General features: G+C 39.6%; 1 protein-coding gene across 1 annotated transcript in view; it reads left to right on the forward strand.

Annotated features, from left to right (window-relative positions):
* Positions 1 to 7,273: 7,273 nt before the first annotated feature.
* The window catches only part of LOC103771193 (pecanex-like protein 1), a gene marked incomplete at its 3' end in the record, with an annotated part of 29,394 nt that continues 18,487 nt past the window's right edge, over positions 7,274 to 18,180 (forward strand). Inside the window, exons 1-4 of the mRNA XM_008938483.1 lie at positions 7,274 to 7,467; positions 13,413 to 13,515; positions 16,519 to 16,564; positions 17,476 to 17,565. Of these exons, the coding sequence (XP_008936731.1) occupies positions 7,274 to 7,467; positions 13,413 to 13,515; positions 16,519 to 16,564; positions 17,476 to 17,565 (433 nt within the window). The remainder of the gene's footprint in view (positions 7,468 to 13,412; positions 13,516 to 16,518; positions 16,565 to 17,475; positions 17,566 to 18,180) is intronic.

The raw sequence follows: 18,180 nt of genomic DNA on the forward strand, positions 1-18,180 counted from the left end.
ACTTTCTGTTCTGACTTTTGAGACTGAGGGAGGGATGGGCTTCAGGGTCCATAACCTAGGAGCTCATTTGGCCGTAGTGCTGCGTGCTGACTGGATCTGTGTCCAGCGTATCTGGACTGTGTTATTGACAAGAAGTTTGGCTTTTTTTGCTTGTGTCCAGACTTTAATATGCTTGGTTTGGGAGAATTCCTGTTGACCATATCTTTGTACCTGACACTTCAGTCAAAGCTGCTAAAGGACTTAACCTTTAAACCTAGAAACTTTCTTGATATTTGGACTTGGATCAAATACAGGAGAGGTATGATCAGTTATGAGAGAAGAGGGCAGTTTTGTGTTGGCCAGTGCTTTTCTTTATGTGTTAGCTGTGTGCAACTTATGAAATACTAATATTTCACTTCAGATTTCTCAGTAGAAAAAGTGTGATTGTATTAGATGTGTCGTGACCAGTTTTGAACATACGAGGTAGAATGTAGTTTCCAAGTCCACAGGTCTGTCCAGATGCTGTGACAACTTAAAGCAGAAACTGCCCTGTGAAAAAATATGATCTAGTGAATGAAGCCTTGTAAGAAAAGTGCTGTCTGTGCAGTTGTAGAGATTGAGAGCTCTGGGGTCAGGCATTTGCTTTGTTAAGAAGCAATTTGTAAGATTGCACTGCGAGAAGAAATAGCTAATGTGGAAGAGGAGGTTACAGCCCTGTACAGTTAGTTTTCAATTCATATTCTCCATGTCTTGGAAAAGGTAGCTCCAAGGCTTTTTTGTTTGAAAACTTCAGACTGCTGGCAAGGAAACCACAGGCTGAGACAACGTGCTTTTAAAACCAGAGTTAATGTGACAACAGCTAGATGAAACTTTCAACTAAACAGATCTTTATAAAAACTGTGAATCTGCATCTATTCAGAGTTCCCTTTGGTGTGGGAAGACTAGAGTCCTTTTGGTCCCAAATGCAGTTTGTTTTTTTTTTAAAGTGCTGTTCTTTTTTGACAGCATAGTCTACTTGGTTAGTACTGCCTTGAGGAGAAAGCTGCTCATAAAGGTGTGGTGAGCTATATCCTGCACACACTGGAGACTTTTCAAGGGGGAGGGAAGGGGGACTGATCTGTGTTGTACCTGTCTTTACATGATTGATAAATCTGGATCAGCGTTTGAGTCTCTGTCTGCTCTTAAAGCAGCAGTTAAGCTTCAGTTGCCCACATTACAGGGTAAACTTCAGCATTGCTTTAACTTTTTTTCTTTTTCTGTGCAAAGGGAAAAAACTGGCAAAAGCAAGCTGCCTTGGATTTTGTTGAGGTCAGAGGAATTCTCTTGCTTCATAGCTCTGGACAAGTTAAAGATGCAACAACAAGTGCCAACTTCCCTGAGAATAAGTGGAGAGATTAGTCACAAGTTAAAGCAGATTGAATCATATTTGGCTATTTTCCCTCTTTCCACCCTCTGCCGTTTAAGTGTTGTCTAGACATAAACTAAACAGGCAGAGCTGTGATGGTCTTCCTAGTCTTTAGCATCTCTTAAGCTCTTTTTTTCAGAATAAAAGCGGTAAATGTTGCATTGCTGTAGGACATATATAAATGAGCAGAACTTGCTTTAAAATCTTAGGTAATCGTAATCTGAATTCTGAGCATGGCTCATTTGTGTGTAGGAGGGAATTTCTAAGTGAGCTTCAGATGACTTGTTGCTGGCAGACAACCCTGTGTGTTTAAAAAACAAGGTATGTAGAAAGACTTAGAATGCTGGCAGGTTTTATATTGATTATAAAACTTCCTCACGTAAGGAATTCCAAGATCATAGTGTTGCTTTGATGCATTGGGACAGCAACAACTGTAGTTATTCCTGAGTTGGTTTATAGCAACAAAGACAAAAGGATTCCCTAGGAACTTTACTTGTAGCTGGCTCTCAAGGCTGAATGCATTTTACAGTAGGCTAATAATTTTTTTCAAATGTCATTTAACCCCCGACGGGAATGGAACACTCATTTGGATATGGTAACTTACATGCATTTGTTGCTAAAGATTTGGTTTATTGCACCTAAGGTTGATAACCTTTCTTCTGTGCATTCCTTCTATAGATGCTGTGTTTTCAGAGTGGAATCTGGTGATGGCTGTGGGCAGCACATAATACCATAAGTCTGTGTTTCTTGGCTGGGGTTTGCCAGTGCTGCTGGGGTTGATGGGCTTGATGCATGGTGCAAACCAGCTGAAGGAGCTGGCAGGAGAACTTGACTAGCCTTACTTTCTTGGTCCCTCATCAGCCTTCTGAGCTGGAGCCTGTGAAAGTGAGGTCTGTACCCTGTGTGAAGGAGAAGAGCCAGATGTAAATGTGAGAAGAGACAGACCTAACTGTCTGTATTACAGATAGGAATACTTTTCTTATGTGCATTTATGCACTTAACATGTCCTTGTTGGAATTGTGGCAGAAAGGAGAGTGTAGATAATGAAGGAATTGGGGTGTAGAGGAAGAGAAATACCTGCTTGAGTGAAGCTGCTCGAGTCTGAACTCTTGGATCTGTGGCTTGGCAGTGTGCATGCAAAAATACTGCTTTCTAGAGTGGTTAAATCTATCCTGTTTGGATATTTGTATTCAGTAGCAGACTCAACTGTGCTTGCTGATCTGCTTATCTGTTGTAAGAGCTGATCCATGTTTTTACTCTAATCCAAAACTCAAGTCGGGAGAAGAAAATATGCTACAATACAGGGAAACCGTACAACCAGGTTGTAAAATACAGGGGTAAAGTTGGGGAAAAAAAAAAATACCCTAAATGCAGAGGCCACTGTTATGCATCAGCATGGCAAGGGGGATGGGAGGAGAGGAGGCTGCCAAAGCACTTCCCCTGGTCGGAATGCTGTTTCAGCCCCACCACGTGCGCAGGAGGGGGTGAAGTCTTGGCTCCAGCACTCGGGGAACTTTGCCAGTGACTGAAGAGCAGCCAGGGCTGTACCTTGCTTGGGGTGATGGGCTCGTATGTACCTACAGAACTTGTCTGTCAAAGGCAAGCTCGTTCAGGCGACAGTTCACTTAATAGGCACTTGATTTCCTGTCTTGTGTACATAGTTACACAAGTAGGTCATATAAATGTAGCTCTGTATGGTAGTCTTTTTCCAGTGAAGTTTCTGAAATAGTTGCTGTTTCTTAAACTAAGAATTCAAGTATTTTAAGTTGGACATGCCATGAGGATGCCTGGTATCCCACATTGCTCTAAGCCACATTTAGTTTCTTGGCTACTCAGGTTTCGTTTGTAGGCTTCAAGGTTTCCCTCAAAAACTAGATAACTTGTAACTGAATGAGCTTCCTGATAACAGCAGTTACTAAGGGCTTTGGCTGCTCATAAACAAAAGTAGTGACAAAACTGCATCTACTGTTTCTTCATCTTTCTTCTTCTCCAGTATGAACGTTTCCATAAAATGCTGGCCTCAAAATGTTTCAATTTAAAAACGTTTTACGAGGCAACTGTTCCTGCTTAATGAATGATTGATAAGCACTTTTACATAAGGACTTGCAATCTGATTTGGATTGGGAGACTTTCCCGTGAACGTTTTTGACAGGTGACACCTACATGTCTCTCTTGGAAAAGCAACTGGAAACTTAATTGCATGTCTAGTGTCTAGCTAAAGCTATATGGGTGAGATTCATATAGTTTTTGTTTCTTCATAAGTGTGCAGCCCAATGTGTGTGATCAGTGAAATTCCCTCTGGTTCCTGGCACTTGCGTTTGAGATGTTGAATCCAGATACAGTGACCTTTGTAGTTCAAATAGGAATATTTTAGTCTGATAACTAGTGGTCTGACGTTTCTTTTCTAGCTTGAACACTGGAATCTAGGACTGCATAAAGCTTTTTCTGCCCACTTTTGTAAAAGGTGTGTGTGATATGGCTGAGCTGACCTAACAGCCAGCAGCTTCTAGAAGGGACGTTCCCACTCCTCAGTTGTGCGTTCCTGCATCTTACCTTTGCCACGTGTATAGCATGGGTTTCGTTTTGAAAGGTTTAAATTTGGCAAGTGGCTCCTGAAGGAAAGGTGGTAGAAAATCAGTGTCCTTTCCCTCCCCCTCCAACTTTGAAAGTACTACTTAACTTCCCTTTAAGATTAGGGAAATACTTTCAGTTAGGAGTCTATCTAATAATTTGGTCTGTTCAGACATTAGATGACTGAAGTTTTCAACAGAAAGTAATTTTAAAGCAGGCAGTTTTTGTATGGTCATGTCTAGCTCTTTCTTCTTGCCTACAGGAGCTTAAATTATTTCCACTGCTGCTCAGTGTATGTTTTCTTTTGGTGCTAATAGAAGTGACTAGAGATGTGCAGTAAAAGGGGATGTTCTCTGAAATGCTGTTGCAGCTACAGACTTGTAGCCAGCTGGTGTCTGCTGACAAGCTCTAACCTGAGGTTCTTAGCCTGTGCCAAATAAAAAATGCTCCAGTATTTGTGAAAAGAGCTGAAATGAAATGTAGCTGTAAATTTGTAGGATTTAGATTTGTGCTCCAGTCTTGAAGACTGTATTGTATGTGATTCTCAGTTATGCTCTCCTCAAATGTGGTAAAACGTCAAGCGCAATTTAAAATACTAGCATCACTTTAACTTACTGTGGCTTGTGGAGACAAGACCCCCAAATGGAAGTTGAATGCTTCTAAGCTGGGCAAAGGGAAATGGAGAAGACACCAGTAACTTAGTTTAGGTTGCAGTAACTCTGCTTCTTGAGGTTGGAAGGCAGATGAGGTGCTGGTACTGTGGGTAGCACTGCTGACCCGCAGCATAGCATTTAACAAAGAATACTTTCTGACAGAGTACGCTCAACATGCTAAAATTTCTTCTATTCCTAGACTGTGTCCTAACCAGAGAAGAGTAACTACTAATGAATATGAAGAATGAAGAGTAGAGAGTTAACATACTTTATTTTTAGCTTGCCACAATCCTGTGGAAACAGGATGCCAGAAAAAAAGCACCCTTTAATTCTTTATTGGGTTTGCTGCAAGTTCTGTGAGGTGTTTTGGCTTTTGCCCCACTTGTTCTCACAGCTTTCCTTTGCAGAGCAGGATGTGTAGTTTTTGCATTCCACAAGGTAAAATGGATACACTGCTGATGGAGTGGAGGGGAGCAGTTGAAGAGCTCTTCAGACAGAAAAGTAGAGACATGTCTTTTCTAGATGATCTTCTGTTGTCTAGTGTTAGGCTGACTCTTCTGGTAATGGCTTCTGAGCATGAGGTACTTGTAGAAGAGAGGATAGTTGAAGTTGTTTGATTGGGTAGCAGACTGCTTAGCAGGTACAGGAGGCTCATAGGTGTTTTGCCAAAGGTAACGGGCTTGCCCTTGCCTGCAGGGAGCTAGCTGCCTCTGAGGTTTTTGAGGAAGCCCTTGTAGCATTGCTTCAGGGGTTGTATGGATGCCATTAGCATCCTTGTGGCTCCTGGGTGCTTATTGATGTTGGTTTTTAAATAGCTTTGTTTCTTCTTTCTCCTCCTGGGATGTTGCTTGGTCAGTGAATCTCTCTATCCATTTAGGATCTTGTCCAGCTCAGCAAGCAAAGTCTGAGTTAGCATACCTCAGTGGAGTTTGCCTGTCCTATTTCAAGTGTTTTATCAGGTGTTAATTCAACTTGTTTTGGAGGAAAAGTTAGGTTTAACTTGTTCTCTTTAAGAAAAAAATCCTAATTAGTAACCTGCCTAATGATAGATTTCGGACTCAATTATTTATACTTGTTTGGCTTTAGAAATGTTCTATTGATTATTTGTTTTCGCTCACTGCCAGAAAGTGAGCAGCCAGATTAAGGATTGGTTTTGCTCTGAAGTCAACAGTCAATACAATACTTAGAAATCTTTATTCTTTCATCTGCGCTGTTAATACAATATTTTATATTTGGTGGTGCCTTCAAACAGTTTTTTTGTTAAACTCATGCCTTAACCTGTGTACTGAGCACTGGCAGTTCTTCCTAGGATTTAAGCTCTTGAATATGTAGAAATCTTAATGTTGTAACTGGATCTCTTTTTTTGATTTGTTCTTCTCATCTACTAAATGAATGTTCAGGCTGGGTAACAAATGCTGTTTAATACTGATTGTTGTGTGTGCCTATATATTTATGCCTATTAGAATTTTATATCAAATGACAATCATTGGGTTAAAGGTTGGTGATGCAGCAAAATATTTGAGAACACACGCTGTTGTTGCTTTTGTGAAGAAAGTAGTTATCTGTGGATGAAGACTAAGTTAATATCTCGTTTTGTTTAGCAACTGCCTATGGAAATGGCAAAACTATAAGTATAAACAAAAGGTAAATTAGAAGAAGGGTGAAAGCTTTGAAGTGAAATCTGAAGTTTAACTAGTACTCTGAACACTTGTTTTAAATAGCTGTTAGGTTGCACTTAATATCTGCTGCTGAAGAGATTGATCTGTGAAAGCCTTATGGACCTCAGCAACAGTTGCATGAGAGGTTTTAACTCTGAGTGCAATTTCAAAAGTTGAATTCAGGACTGAGGTTTTTCACATGGCTTCTGGACACCTTTGACACAGCTGAAAAATTCTCTTCAGAACCTCCGTGTTGGCTGCCTCTCCATGGGCACATAAGGGTCTAGCACAACTAATGTTTGCAGCATGTGGTCCTGCAGGTTGTTGTGGACAACTGCTCAAATGTATGAGCCACAAATGTAAACAACCTTTTTTTTTTTTTTATGCAGGTAGGGAAAAGTTTGGCTTTTCTGACTGATCAGTATCTTGTGCAAGAGTAGTTGGAAGGTGATAGGCTAAGTCAAAATATCTATGTCAGGTAGTTGAGCAGGTTTTCTCCCATCTGCCATTTTATCAAACTCGTGTTAGCTTTTCCAAAATGGGTTTAGTGCTGTGTACTAGCCCTGGAATAAGGTCATACCCTCTGCTTGGTTTAGTTTTCAAGTTCCTCAGCACTTTCCCATCTCTTTTTTTTGTTCCTCACAACTAATCAGAAATATTTGGTGTGACACAAACATGCTAGCTTTAGGTTTCCAAGTCTAGGTCTTACATTTGAATAGCCTGGAAAAAGAAGAGTTGAGTTTGGTTCTGAAGCTCCAGTGGTGGCTCTACTTAGCATGCTGCTGTGGTGCTCTGGTATTTTGTAGTCCTGCTGTTCATTTTTTTTTTTTGTTACTAGACTTCTAACAAATCTCCCCACAAAGCTTGACCTTTGTTTTCAGTATGATCAATATTTTTTTGTACGAAAGAAACTAATACTCTAGATGGCTTTATATATTCTGATGAATGTTTGACCTGGTGTTCATGAACTCTTGGTTGCTCTCTTTTGAAAGGCCCTTCCTTCTTCCATGATGATCGTGGCTGTCTACTGCCCGGTGATAGCAGCTCTCTTCATCGTTCTGAAGATGGTGAATTACCGCCTGCACAGGGCGCTGGACGAGGGAGAGATTGTGGAGAGGAATGCCAGTGAGCATATGGACAGAGGTGCAAAAACAGAACAAAGCAGTGTTTTGGCCAAGAGGAAAGACAGCAATGGGCCCAGGTAAGGTGGCTGCTGATACTTGTACACTGCTTCAAATGGTAAACAGCCCTGGCTTGATCAGGTGTGTAACTGGAACGGTGGTTGAAATAAATGCTGAAGAATGGAGATGCAGAGCCTTGTAGTTCTGAAAGACTGTTTAAATCTGGTCTTTAAAAGCAGACTTATTTATGTATTGGGTTTGAAACGATGGGTTTATGTTAATTTCCTGGTTCTTCCCCCTAGAAGGAGTTCCAGAACAATATTGAAAATACTGGAAGCACTGAAACAATAGCATGGAAAATGTGTGCTGATTAGGTCACTAAATACTTAATGAACACAACCAGTACCAGGATTCTTATTTCAGCATTAGCCTTAGTTTTTAAAAATCTACCTGTCAAAGACCACATACTACATGTAAAGTCTTTTATCACTAAAAGGAATGTCTGATTTGGTTCCAATTTGCTCAGCTTTGCAAAAGCACTTTTACAAAATACAGTGCTTGACTCCAGTCATAGTCTTACTTCAGGAGAATGCTGTCCTGTCCATTTGGAAATTCTGGAATTGCTCAGCTAAGTAAGTGAAGGCGATGATTCTGAAGTCCTGTCAATAGGAGGTGGTTCCTTTCCACAGATCTTTGCTGTTGCCAGCATAAGAAAAGTCAGAGGTTTTCCTCCTCTGACCAGACTATTTGGAGAAGGAAGAGCAAAAGATGACTCATCAGCAAGGCCAGCCGAACCAGTCTGATCAGGCTGTGGACCTGTTAGGAGCTCTATTATCAAACTCTCTGCCTGGCTCCAGATAATTGAAGTTGTCTTAAGAGTAGACTGAAACCTTGAATGGTTAGCTTTTAAAGAAGACCTTTCTCTTGTCTCTGGGTTTCTGATACTAGTAGCCATGAATAGTTTTTGAAGTGAGGTGCTCAGCATGCTGTCCTGACTCTTAAAAGCTTGTGTCTCTTTTTGAAAAATGAAACCAAACCCCAAACCTGAAACTGTTACACAAAGACACCTGCTTGAAAGAAGAGTAGTTGAAAGAAGCCTCTGAAGTCTGTTGATCAGGCTGCTTAAAGAACTGAAGTGTTTAATTGATGCTCTTTAAAATGCTCAGCCTAGAAGGACTAAAAGGACATTACTGTGCATGTGGGGTAGCTTCTCATGAAGTGGGAAGGTCTTCTGTATCTGCTCTCAGCTCAGGTATTGTTAGCAAAAACCTTTAAAGTTGATATACAGTAACTTCTTGTATCAATCTTTTATAACCTGACCCTTTTTCCATGTTGTGTTTGGTAACTCAACCTGCTGATTTTAATTGTGACTCCATTTAGTCACCATATGCTTCACTTAAACTGTATGGAGCTATTTTGGCAGAATGCGTGCCAAAATGTATATTAATGCTTGTTCTGATTAATAAAACTCAAGAAAGTAAACTAGTGGTCTGTTTTGTTTCAATGCACCATTGCTAATGCATGTTTTAGCTGCAATCCTTAGATGTTTTGTTTGGGTTTTTTTCTTTTTAAGCCCTGTAGCTTTTGCTTCCAGAACAGTAGCCAAGACTTGGCAAGGGACTTCTTTCTACTAGTACTGTGAATTGCTTCTGGATGTTTCAGAAGTTCTGTTTTGTCTAAGGAGCAGTTGACATGGGACAAGCTACTACCTTATAAGCATTTGTGAGCTCAGAAGTAGAGGTTAGTTTGATGCTGTGTGTCCTGCTTGCCAACTAAAGTTTCATTAACTTTTATATGATCCTTGTTCCCACTTTCAGGTCTCTTAACTAGAACTGGGAACAAGGTCAATGCAGAAATTACGGAGTTACTTTTTGGTAAGTGGGATGTACAGTATATACTAATCTTTGCCTGGCAGCTTACAAGAACTCTAGGATAGCATTTAAACCAGTAGAGGAGATGCAGAATGAGTGTTTAATACTGAGCTGTCACATTTTTAGGAAGTTAAATAGGAATACTAATAAAAAAAACCCTTCTGTCTTGGAAGAAAGTGTGTGTAGAGTTTTCTTTTTGTTTGTTTTTTTTTTTTTTTAAATCTACTCCCCTAGCATAAGGTGGACATAGGGGAGGTGGAAGCAGGTGTACTAGCTTACATATTTGCATAATCGGTGTATTAGTTTTGGTAGCTTAGGCTGCAGCATGTGTTACCAAATAAATATAGTACAATGCACAAAGCTGTCTGAGAGTTTTCACCCCACCACACACCCTCCCTGAGACCACTTCAGATGGGAATACTGGTATTTTTGAAGGGTTAAGTAATAGTCTGGTTTCTGTTCAAAAGTTAGGTTCAGGATTCTGTTTAGCTTCTAAGAAGTGCCGTTTGTTCTTTCTGAAGATGCTTATCTGCAAAGTGGTGCTTTCAAGTACCTGATGAAGATGATGGGCTGTCACTTGGAGGTTCATGTGAACTGCTCATTTATCTTTGGTTCAGATTGGTTTGTGACTAGGATCAAACTCTGAGGATTTTTAATATTTTCATTGGTTTGGTGTGCTTAAGTGAAGAACACTTTACTGTTTCCTAAGAAATGCCTTATTTTTTCTTCATCCTCTATAAAGCTGAAATTTTCTAGTCAATATTTTTGAAAGAAGTTGGTCTTAATTTGGGGAGAGGAGTGTGAGTTGTCATCTGTAGCTTCTGCAGTTGCTGCTTTCATACTTAGGGGGTGGTGTTAGTAATGCTTCTGTGAGGCCTCGTGAAAACTAATGGGGGTACAGGCTTGTAATCTCATATAAAAGGCAGAAGGAACAGTGCAAGCATAATTTGTTTTCCATCAGTGGACCCACATAGTTACCTTAAACCACTTAACTTGGTCTTGCTTTTGGAGATGTGAATATGACTACTTTCTGGTGTGACTGCAGTGGTTCAAAGTATTAACCTGGTGACACTGCTGTCCCTGATCTCCATCAGTATAGAGGAGCTGCAGTCATGATGCTACATGAATTTCATGTGTACTTCTCCTATAAATAAAACAGAGTTGGAGAATGTTGCATCTTTGGGTTATGGTCTACTTAAGTATAAGCAAGAGGAATAAAAATAAAAAAAGTAAACCCTATAATATAAAAAAATAATAAAAGTGTTGCCCTACCTTAGCAATTTCTTCTTGCAGTTTTTGGTGGCTGGCAGACCCATTGGTGAGCTTGGAGTTGTTTTGCTTTTTTTTTTTTAACTATAATTAATGATTCAAGCTTTGAAGAAAACTTCTCTTAACACCTGTCACTGTCATGGTCTAGCATTTGCAGTACATGCTGTGGTGGGCCTGTGTTTTGAGAGCAGCCTCCTCACTAATGCTGCCATTTTAGTTGGAAATTAAAGATAGAAGATGTTCAAAAGAAAAGAGTAAAACTTGTCCTCTGTTCTGTCTGGAAATGAAACTTATTCCAAATTCTCTCTGGAAGCTCTAGCCTGAATGTCAGACGTTATTTGGTCAGCCTAAGTCACATTTGAAACTTTGGGATTCATATGGGCTTACAGCATTTGCAGACTTTTGGTTAGTCTCTGACCCTCTATAATGTAGCTGAAGAAAGTAATTTTAAATAGGACACTTAATAATAATTAGAAATACTAGTTTTAATTTTTTTATGTAGTCTCTGAATACCTCTTGTACAGCAGCCTCTGTTGCAGGTAGCTGGACATAATTTACATTCTTCTTAATTTGTGTAGCAACTTCTGGGTTTTTTGCTTGCAAACTGGCTAGTGTAGCACTTGCTCTAAGGTGTGAAGTCAGCAAACTGTAAGGAACCCATTGTAGAACTTAATAGCAGGAAGGAATGGTCACAACACTAGCAGAAAATGGGTCCTAAAGGATTCTGCGTGCTGTTGTAGACCAGATCCTTAGGCATAGAGTGATTAATCCTAGAAATCTGAACTTCCTGCAGGCTTCGTTTGTGGGTGGTTGTTGCTAGATTTTGTTAAATCCTTAGTTTAGGTGTGCTGTCACAGGCTGTGCAGCTGTGAGTAGAGTGGTGGTGGTGTTGCTTATGCTGATATCTGCCGGTTCACTTTCTCATCTCCTCATCTCCTTCTCCCACCCTGGCTGATGTGCCCAGTTCTGAGCTTATTCTCAGTGACTGACTTTTCTACTTCATAGGACACACTTTAATGGCATGCAGTGTTTCTCAATGAATTATTCAAACAGGAAAGAAATTTCATCTTTTTGTGAAAGGTGTCCTTTGTTACATCTTCATTCATCATAATATATGCTGAACTTGAATGCTAAGTGAGCATTGTTCAGTTTAGTTTTTAATTTCATGCTGTGTCCTTATGTGTTCTTAAAATGCTTACGGAAGGAATACTTTGGCTCAAGCTGCTGGAAGTTGTTGAAGCTGCATTCTGTGACTTTTGGGTGTTTTTCTTTACCTGGTTCCACCTTAACATACCTGATAATATCAGGCCAGAGAGGGTGCTGTAACCTTCAATAAGAAAAAGCACGTGTATATCTCACTGCTGACCTGTACCAAAATGGTGGCTTTTCACAGCTTTCTGCAGTTGGCTGGAGTCAGACTGTGATTGTTCTGCTAACTCATGGCTGGTTGTGTCTTACTGAAGTAATATATTCTTAATTTCGAACTATTTTTTTGTCATCTCTTTGATGTTGGAAGGTTCAGGGGCCTCTTGTATGACCTAGAATGGTTCCAGAGGTTGTACCTTTATGCCTCTCTGAGATGACAGGAGCTTGAAACATCGTGCTGCAGAACAAGGGGTGTTTCAGGTCCTTCAGTCTACTGGCAGGTTTAGAATATCCTAGATAGATGTCCATATATTAAAAAAAATTACTAGGTGTTGCTCTTACTGCATGAGACTTTTTTTCTATGAGACTAGATTTTATTAAATAAGTCTTGCAGTGCTTCTGTCCATTTCTGTCCTGTTCTCCAGAGTGGCTTCATTTTTCTGTAGTCCCCCTGGAGGAGAGGTCTGCGTACGTTCTTTCTCCACCAAGATTGTGTAAGTGGGCTTGCCACAGCTCTGGCTCCATGATCGTTGGGAGGCTGTTGTTTATCTTTGGGAAGGAGCAGAGTGGGTTGTCAAATTATGCTGCTGCTACTTCTCTTCAGAAGTCTCCTGTATCAAAGTGGTTTGAAGAGGACTGTATTGGGAGAAAACAAAGGATGCCTCAGCTTCTCCTTCAGTTAACAAGCGGTACTAGGTTGGACCTCTGAGTTGTAGTCCCCAACTCATTTCATACCCTGTTGTTCTCGTGGACAGACCCACTTGTTTTTGTTTCATAGATACCTGCCTCTGACAAGCTGAACTGTTGAATTGCCATTTGATGATGTTGATTTAGAAAATAATTTCAAATCAACACTTATTAATCCTGGAAGGGTGAGATCACTAGGACATAATATGTATATTGTACCTCAAAATATTTCTTGGTAGGGTATGTGAATTATCTGAAGGGAAGTTATTTTCTGAAGTGGTTTGCATCTCTGGGAGAGATACAAACCACTTGAGACATACAGGGACGTGGTATTTCCAATAACTTTAACTGACACTGTGTGGCTTTCTGGCTTAACCCATCATTACTTTTGCTCCTACATCCAGTCTAAGGAAAAGAGTGGGAGTCCTTTTTCTGCTCTTTGAAAGAGTTCTATTTAGTACTTTTCAAACTAATTGGTATTATAGTTGAACAGATGAGCTGAAAGTTACATATGTGTATGCATAGAGAGAATTTAATATGTCAGCATTTCAGAATGCCTTGTAGCTTCTAAGTCTTCGTGGTTTGTGTTGGCTGGTGAGAGTGGACTTCAAGGCAGCAGCTTCTGTGACAATGTATAGGGTGCTCCAGCTCTGACTGAGCTTCCTGGGCCAGACACGCTGCATTCATCTGAGGTACTGGCTTGCTTTGGAGCCCCTGATATTTGAAAAGAGAAAAATTGTTTGGAACCTGCCCTCAGTGTAGACAGACAAACTTCTGTTTAACTGATAGGTTAATGTTGTTTGGGTTTTTGTTTTGTCTTCTGTTTCTCTCAGTGACCCTGGTGGAGGGATTGAGATGTCAGAGTTCATACGAGAGGCAACTCCCCCTGTTGGCTGTAGCTCACGAAATTCTTATGCTGGGATAGATCCTAACCAGGTAAGAATTAAAGCTGCTTGCAGTTGTTGCTTTAGTCCTGCTGGCTTTGCAATCTGTGGAGGAATTTTTGCTGATTTTTATTTTTCTTGCTGTTTTACCTTTTTGAAAAGTTATTAGGAAAATTATTAATTAGGGTAAACCGCTTACTTCTCTGTATTTCTGAACTGCTTTACTGGGGTGTTTATTGCACTCTTGCAGCTGCATAGCTGTTGCTCATCCTGTTCCTCATTTGAGGAATGGATGGATTTTTTTAATGCAACCTACTGTCCCATCAGAAAGTATCCCCTTTTGCTCACTAAGCTGTCTTCTGATTTTGTAAATCATAATGGCTCAGAGCATGGTCAGATTAGTACTGAGTCCCCTGTGGTGGGCTTGTCTTTTCCTTTTGCTATCAGTGAACCATTAGATGGCTCAAGCTGTAACTCCATCCTTATGTTCTTTCCTCACTTACTTTTGTTTGACCTGTTGTTTAGATACTTAATTGGTAAACTTCAGTTGTGCTGAATTTGAAGAGGCTTCTGTTAAGTCTTCTCAGAATGTATCTGCAGCTGATTATCTCTTGCAGTGCTAAATGGCTTTCTGCAAGTTATTATTTCTGACAGTTCAGGCTCTGCAGTCAAATATGTTAATTTGTTGAAGTCCAAAGCAAGATAAATTCATAGAAATAGAAAGACTAAAGCTGTTTATTTTTGGATGACCTCTGCAAAATCTTCACTGTTTTGCCACTTTGGCAAGGGTGGGAAGAAAACAACAAATAAGGGCTGCTGTGGACTAGATGGAAGTGCTGAAGAACTTGGCGTTATTAGTTTTGAAGCAACTTCCTTATGCTCTAGTAGCCTTAATTTCACTGGGGAAGTTGTTCTGTGTCCTTACTATGGCTGCTAGATTGATGCATTCAACTTCCATAGCGCTGCAAGTGCTGTTCCTTCTGTTTGGCTTGTGACGTTTAGCCAGTCCTGATATCTTTATTTTACCAATTCTTGATGAGGACAAGCAGACTGACTGGCCAGACTTATGGCTGTGTTGACAATGAGCAAGGCAGTACCATATTAAAGATACAGAAGCTATTTTTGAATTGCATGGAAGTTCTTGGTGTGGTGGTACAATATTGAGTCCTCCTAATTAGCTCTCTGAGCAAGCAGTATATAAAGTAGTGCAGTGTTATGCTAATACTGGTGTTCAGTCTGAATGATGCTTCGTTGCACAGCACAGATAGTCTTAAGAGATTTTCTTCTTTGAAGAGAGCAGGTATTTGGTAGTGTTCAAGGAGTGAGAAATGATGGTCCATGCAGGAAGACAGAACTAGGCTGGGGAATGTCTCTTTGACTGGTCTTTAGAAATGAACCTACTCCAAACATAACAGTTTCAATGTTAAAGCATGTGAAGAAGTTCTGTGTTCTTCCCTGTGTGCTTTAATGTTCACCCTATAACGCAGCTAAAACTACTGTGAAAGGAAGTATAGTGTTTGAAATGTGTGTATGCTGATAAAATTAGTTTTTCCTAGTCCCCTGTGAGTGAATTTGCAGCATCACAAGGGTATGTGAACAGTAAGCATCAGAGATCTGTTTATTTTTTGTGTGAAATAGCTTTCCCACGCTGATGCATTTGCATTCAGCTACAGCATTCAAAGAAGGCACGTTACTGAAGGGAAAAAAGTTGAAACATGGAAAAATGACTAAGTAAAAGCATGCATGGACAGTGTAGTGAAGAAAATGCATTAACCAAACTCTGGCTGCTCTTTTGTTACATGTAGTAAAGTCATTACTCTGTAGTAACTTGCTGTCCTTACACAGAAGCATTAGTAGAATTATGCTTCTTTTTTTCCCATAGTCATTTGAACTAGAAAGCTTTGTAAAATAGCATTCCAGTAAGTATACAGTAAAGTCAAATTACCATCCTTTTTGTGTTCTGGGTTCAGGTTTTGCCTTTAAGTGCTCTTGTCCTCTTATTTCTGAATGGTTTAATTATTTGACACATACATTTTTGTATGCTATTCCAAGTTCTTTGAGAGAGGTGATTATGGAAATTTTTTTGAAGGAAAGACTAAACTCTCTTTAGCACCTCTGCTAAATAATCTGCTACAGATTACAGGACGTAGGTAGGAAGGCAGGCTGCAAACATAAATGGCCAGGAGGTATGTGCCTGCTGGTTTGCCTGTGAACAAGGCTGAAAAGCAGATACTATAAAATTGGAATGAGATTGGAGCTCATATCCAAGAGTATATCAAGGAATACTACAGCCTAACACTAACCATTTTACTTGCTTTGAGGTAACTGTAATTTGTGTACTTGTCTTCAAAAGAAAAATTGTGTTTGCAGGAAGTAGAAGGGGGAATAAGATACAGTGAAATGATTAGGTTACATTGATTCAGGTTTATTCAGCTGCCAGCAGGGATCACTCTGCCATATCCCCTGTTCGTGCTGCTGCACTTTTCCATGTACCAACACTTAGGTTCTTGTGGTTACCTGCTCATTGGATCAACTCTCAGCCCTGAAAACTAACCCTGGTAAAAATACACCTGTTTTCCATTGGGAGCAGTTTCTGGATTTTGCTTGGTGTTTACTATGTTGAACACTGAAGTTTTATATTAACATGGTGTGTTATTCAAGTGTGTTAGGCAGCCGTTAAACATTCGACTTTACAGCAGCAGTTATTAGTGTACTGCCACACTAGTAGTTTGTTTCTTCAGTAGGTATTTTCAAGGAAAATTCTTAGCTTAAAAACTGCTTTTAAAATTGGTATAGTAAAATCTCAAAGGACATTGACTATAAAATAGAATAATGCAGAGACATAGTTGGCTGCTTAATTAGATGCCTTGTCATCTCTGTTTGCAGTGGAAACATTCTGAGTCAGGATTTTATGGCAGTGTACTTTTGGAGCCTTTTGTGCCTTTGAAAAATCTCTCCTGGGTGTACAGGGAAATGTGTGCACTGCAGTAATGGGAAACGACGTTTGGGTGATTCCTGAGAGTTTACAGCTGTTCACATAATTCTCTTTTCCTAGGTTGGATCTGGGTTATCTCGTCTGGGAACAGCAGCAACCATCAAAGGTGAGATTTTTGGCTACTTCTCAAAATTACCTTGTGGTAGCACTTCAAGTCACTTTTTTGTTGTTGTTGTTGTTGTTGTTGTTGTTGTTTCCATATAGTGTCTACCTTGTTAATTGTTTTTGTGAGCTAGGTACAGCATTTGCTACCTGGAAGAAATCTTCCTTGGAGTTGCAAATTGTGCCTGAAACACTAGGAGAGAATATTCTGTAGCCTGGGCTCTGTATTCCATGTAACAACAGGTTTTTCTTTTGCTTGTAAATGCAGAGCCAAGGGGTTGGTTTAGGTTGACATTTTCTCTGCTATTTTGAGTTATGTGGAACCAGTCACTGTTCTGGTATTGTATTACAGTGACTTCATTATTTCTAGTTGCTTAACATCTAGCAAGAGTATTGTCCAGGACAGCTCTTGAGTACTCATCTGAGATGAAAAGTTAATTAATTTCAATAAGCAAAGCTGTTAACTTGTAAATTTTTTAGGCCCATAAGAGAAAAGAAAATGAGATGTTAATTTTTGTCACCTTCCTGCTTTTTCCTTCCCTTTTTTTATCTTTACAAATACTTAGTTAGTATCTACCCCTCATTTCTACTGGCAGCCATGAAAAAAGGAATTTTAAAATAGATGTATATTTAAGAAAAATAAATGTGTTCATTTCTGCTGAATTCTGTGTAAGATGCTTTTCCAGTTCTTCATGGAAGATTTGTGTAGTTGTATGAAAACTTTTATATACAAAATAAAAGAAATTGACAATACTTAACTCTAAAAGATAAATCTGGTGTTACTTGTAATTATTATTTAACTTCAGATGAAGCAATAAAAGCAACATGTTTTCGTGACAGCTGAGAAATCTGCAATGTAGGTGTATTTGTTAATACTTGAAGCTCTAGTACTCTTTTTTTTCTTAAAATTCACAGGAGATACTGACACTGCCAAGACCTCTGATGATATCAGTTTAAGTCTTGGCCAGAGCTCTAGCCTATGTAAAGAAGGGAGTGAAGAACAAGGTAAAATTTCTTCTTCTGCATATTAAGCATTGTATTTTGTTACCAAAGCCCCTTGCTTAACATGCTAAATAAGTCCATGCAGTTTTTTGATAGACTCTAAGAAAGCTTATCTTGAAGCTCTCTTTTCTTTCTTAATTACTCCAAGTTCCTGAGATGCATAGCTTGAATACTTTTGGCTTTATTCTTTGGTTGTGTGTTTCTTGTTCTGACATCTTCCAGTGGGTAATAAATATTTGCTGTCTCCTTACTGCTGAAAGACAGCTAGCTTCTATGTCTCTGGATGATTGCTCTCATACAGAACATGGCCTTGGGATTCATGGTTATCACTGTAGACTAATTTGCTTTGCTTTCCAGCACAGTCAGTTGTAAATGAGGCATGCTTTTCTGCTAAGTAAATGTTGCACAGAGTTCTGTGTTTTTGGAGCTACAGATTGCTTTTAATATGCAAGCTATCAGTTTTGTAACTGTTTTCTTCCTAGTATGTAAGGAAACTGCTAGCTTGCATTCTTCAGTTGTCCAGTTTTGTTTCAGATCTTGTATTTCATTTAGCTTCACTGCCAGGAAAAAGTCTGCTCAGACTAAAACAGAGGCTAAAACTGTAGGGATATTATGTTT

Source organism: Merops nubicus, unplaced genomic scaffold (assembly GCF_000691845.1).
Source record: "Merops nubicus isolate BGI_N331 unplaced genomic scaffold, ASM69184v1 scaffold32964, whole genome shotgun sequence".
NCBI lineage: Eukaryota > Metazoa > Chordata > Aves > Coraciiformes > Meropidae > Merops > Merops nubicus.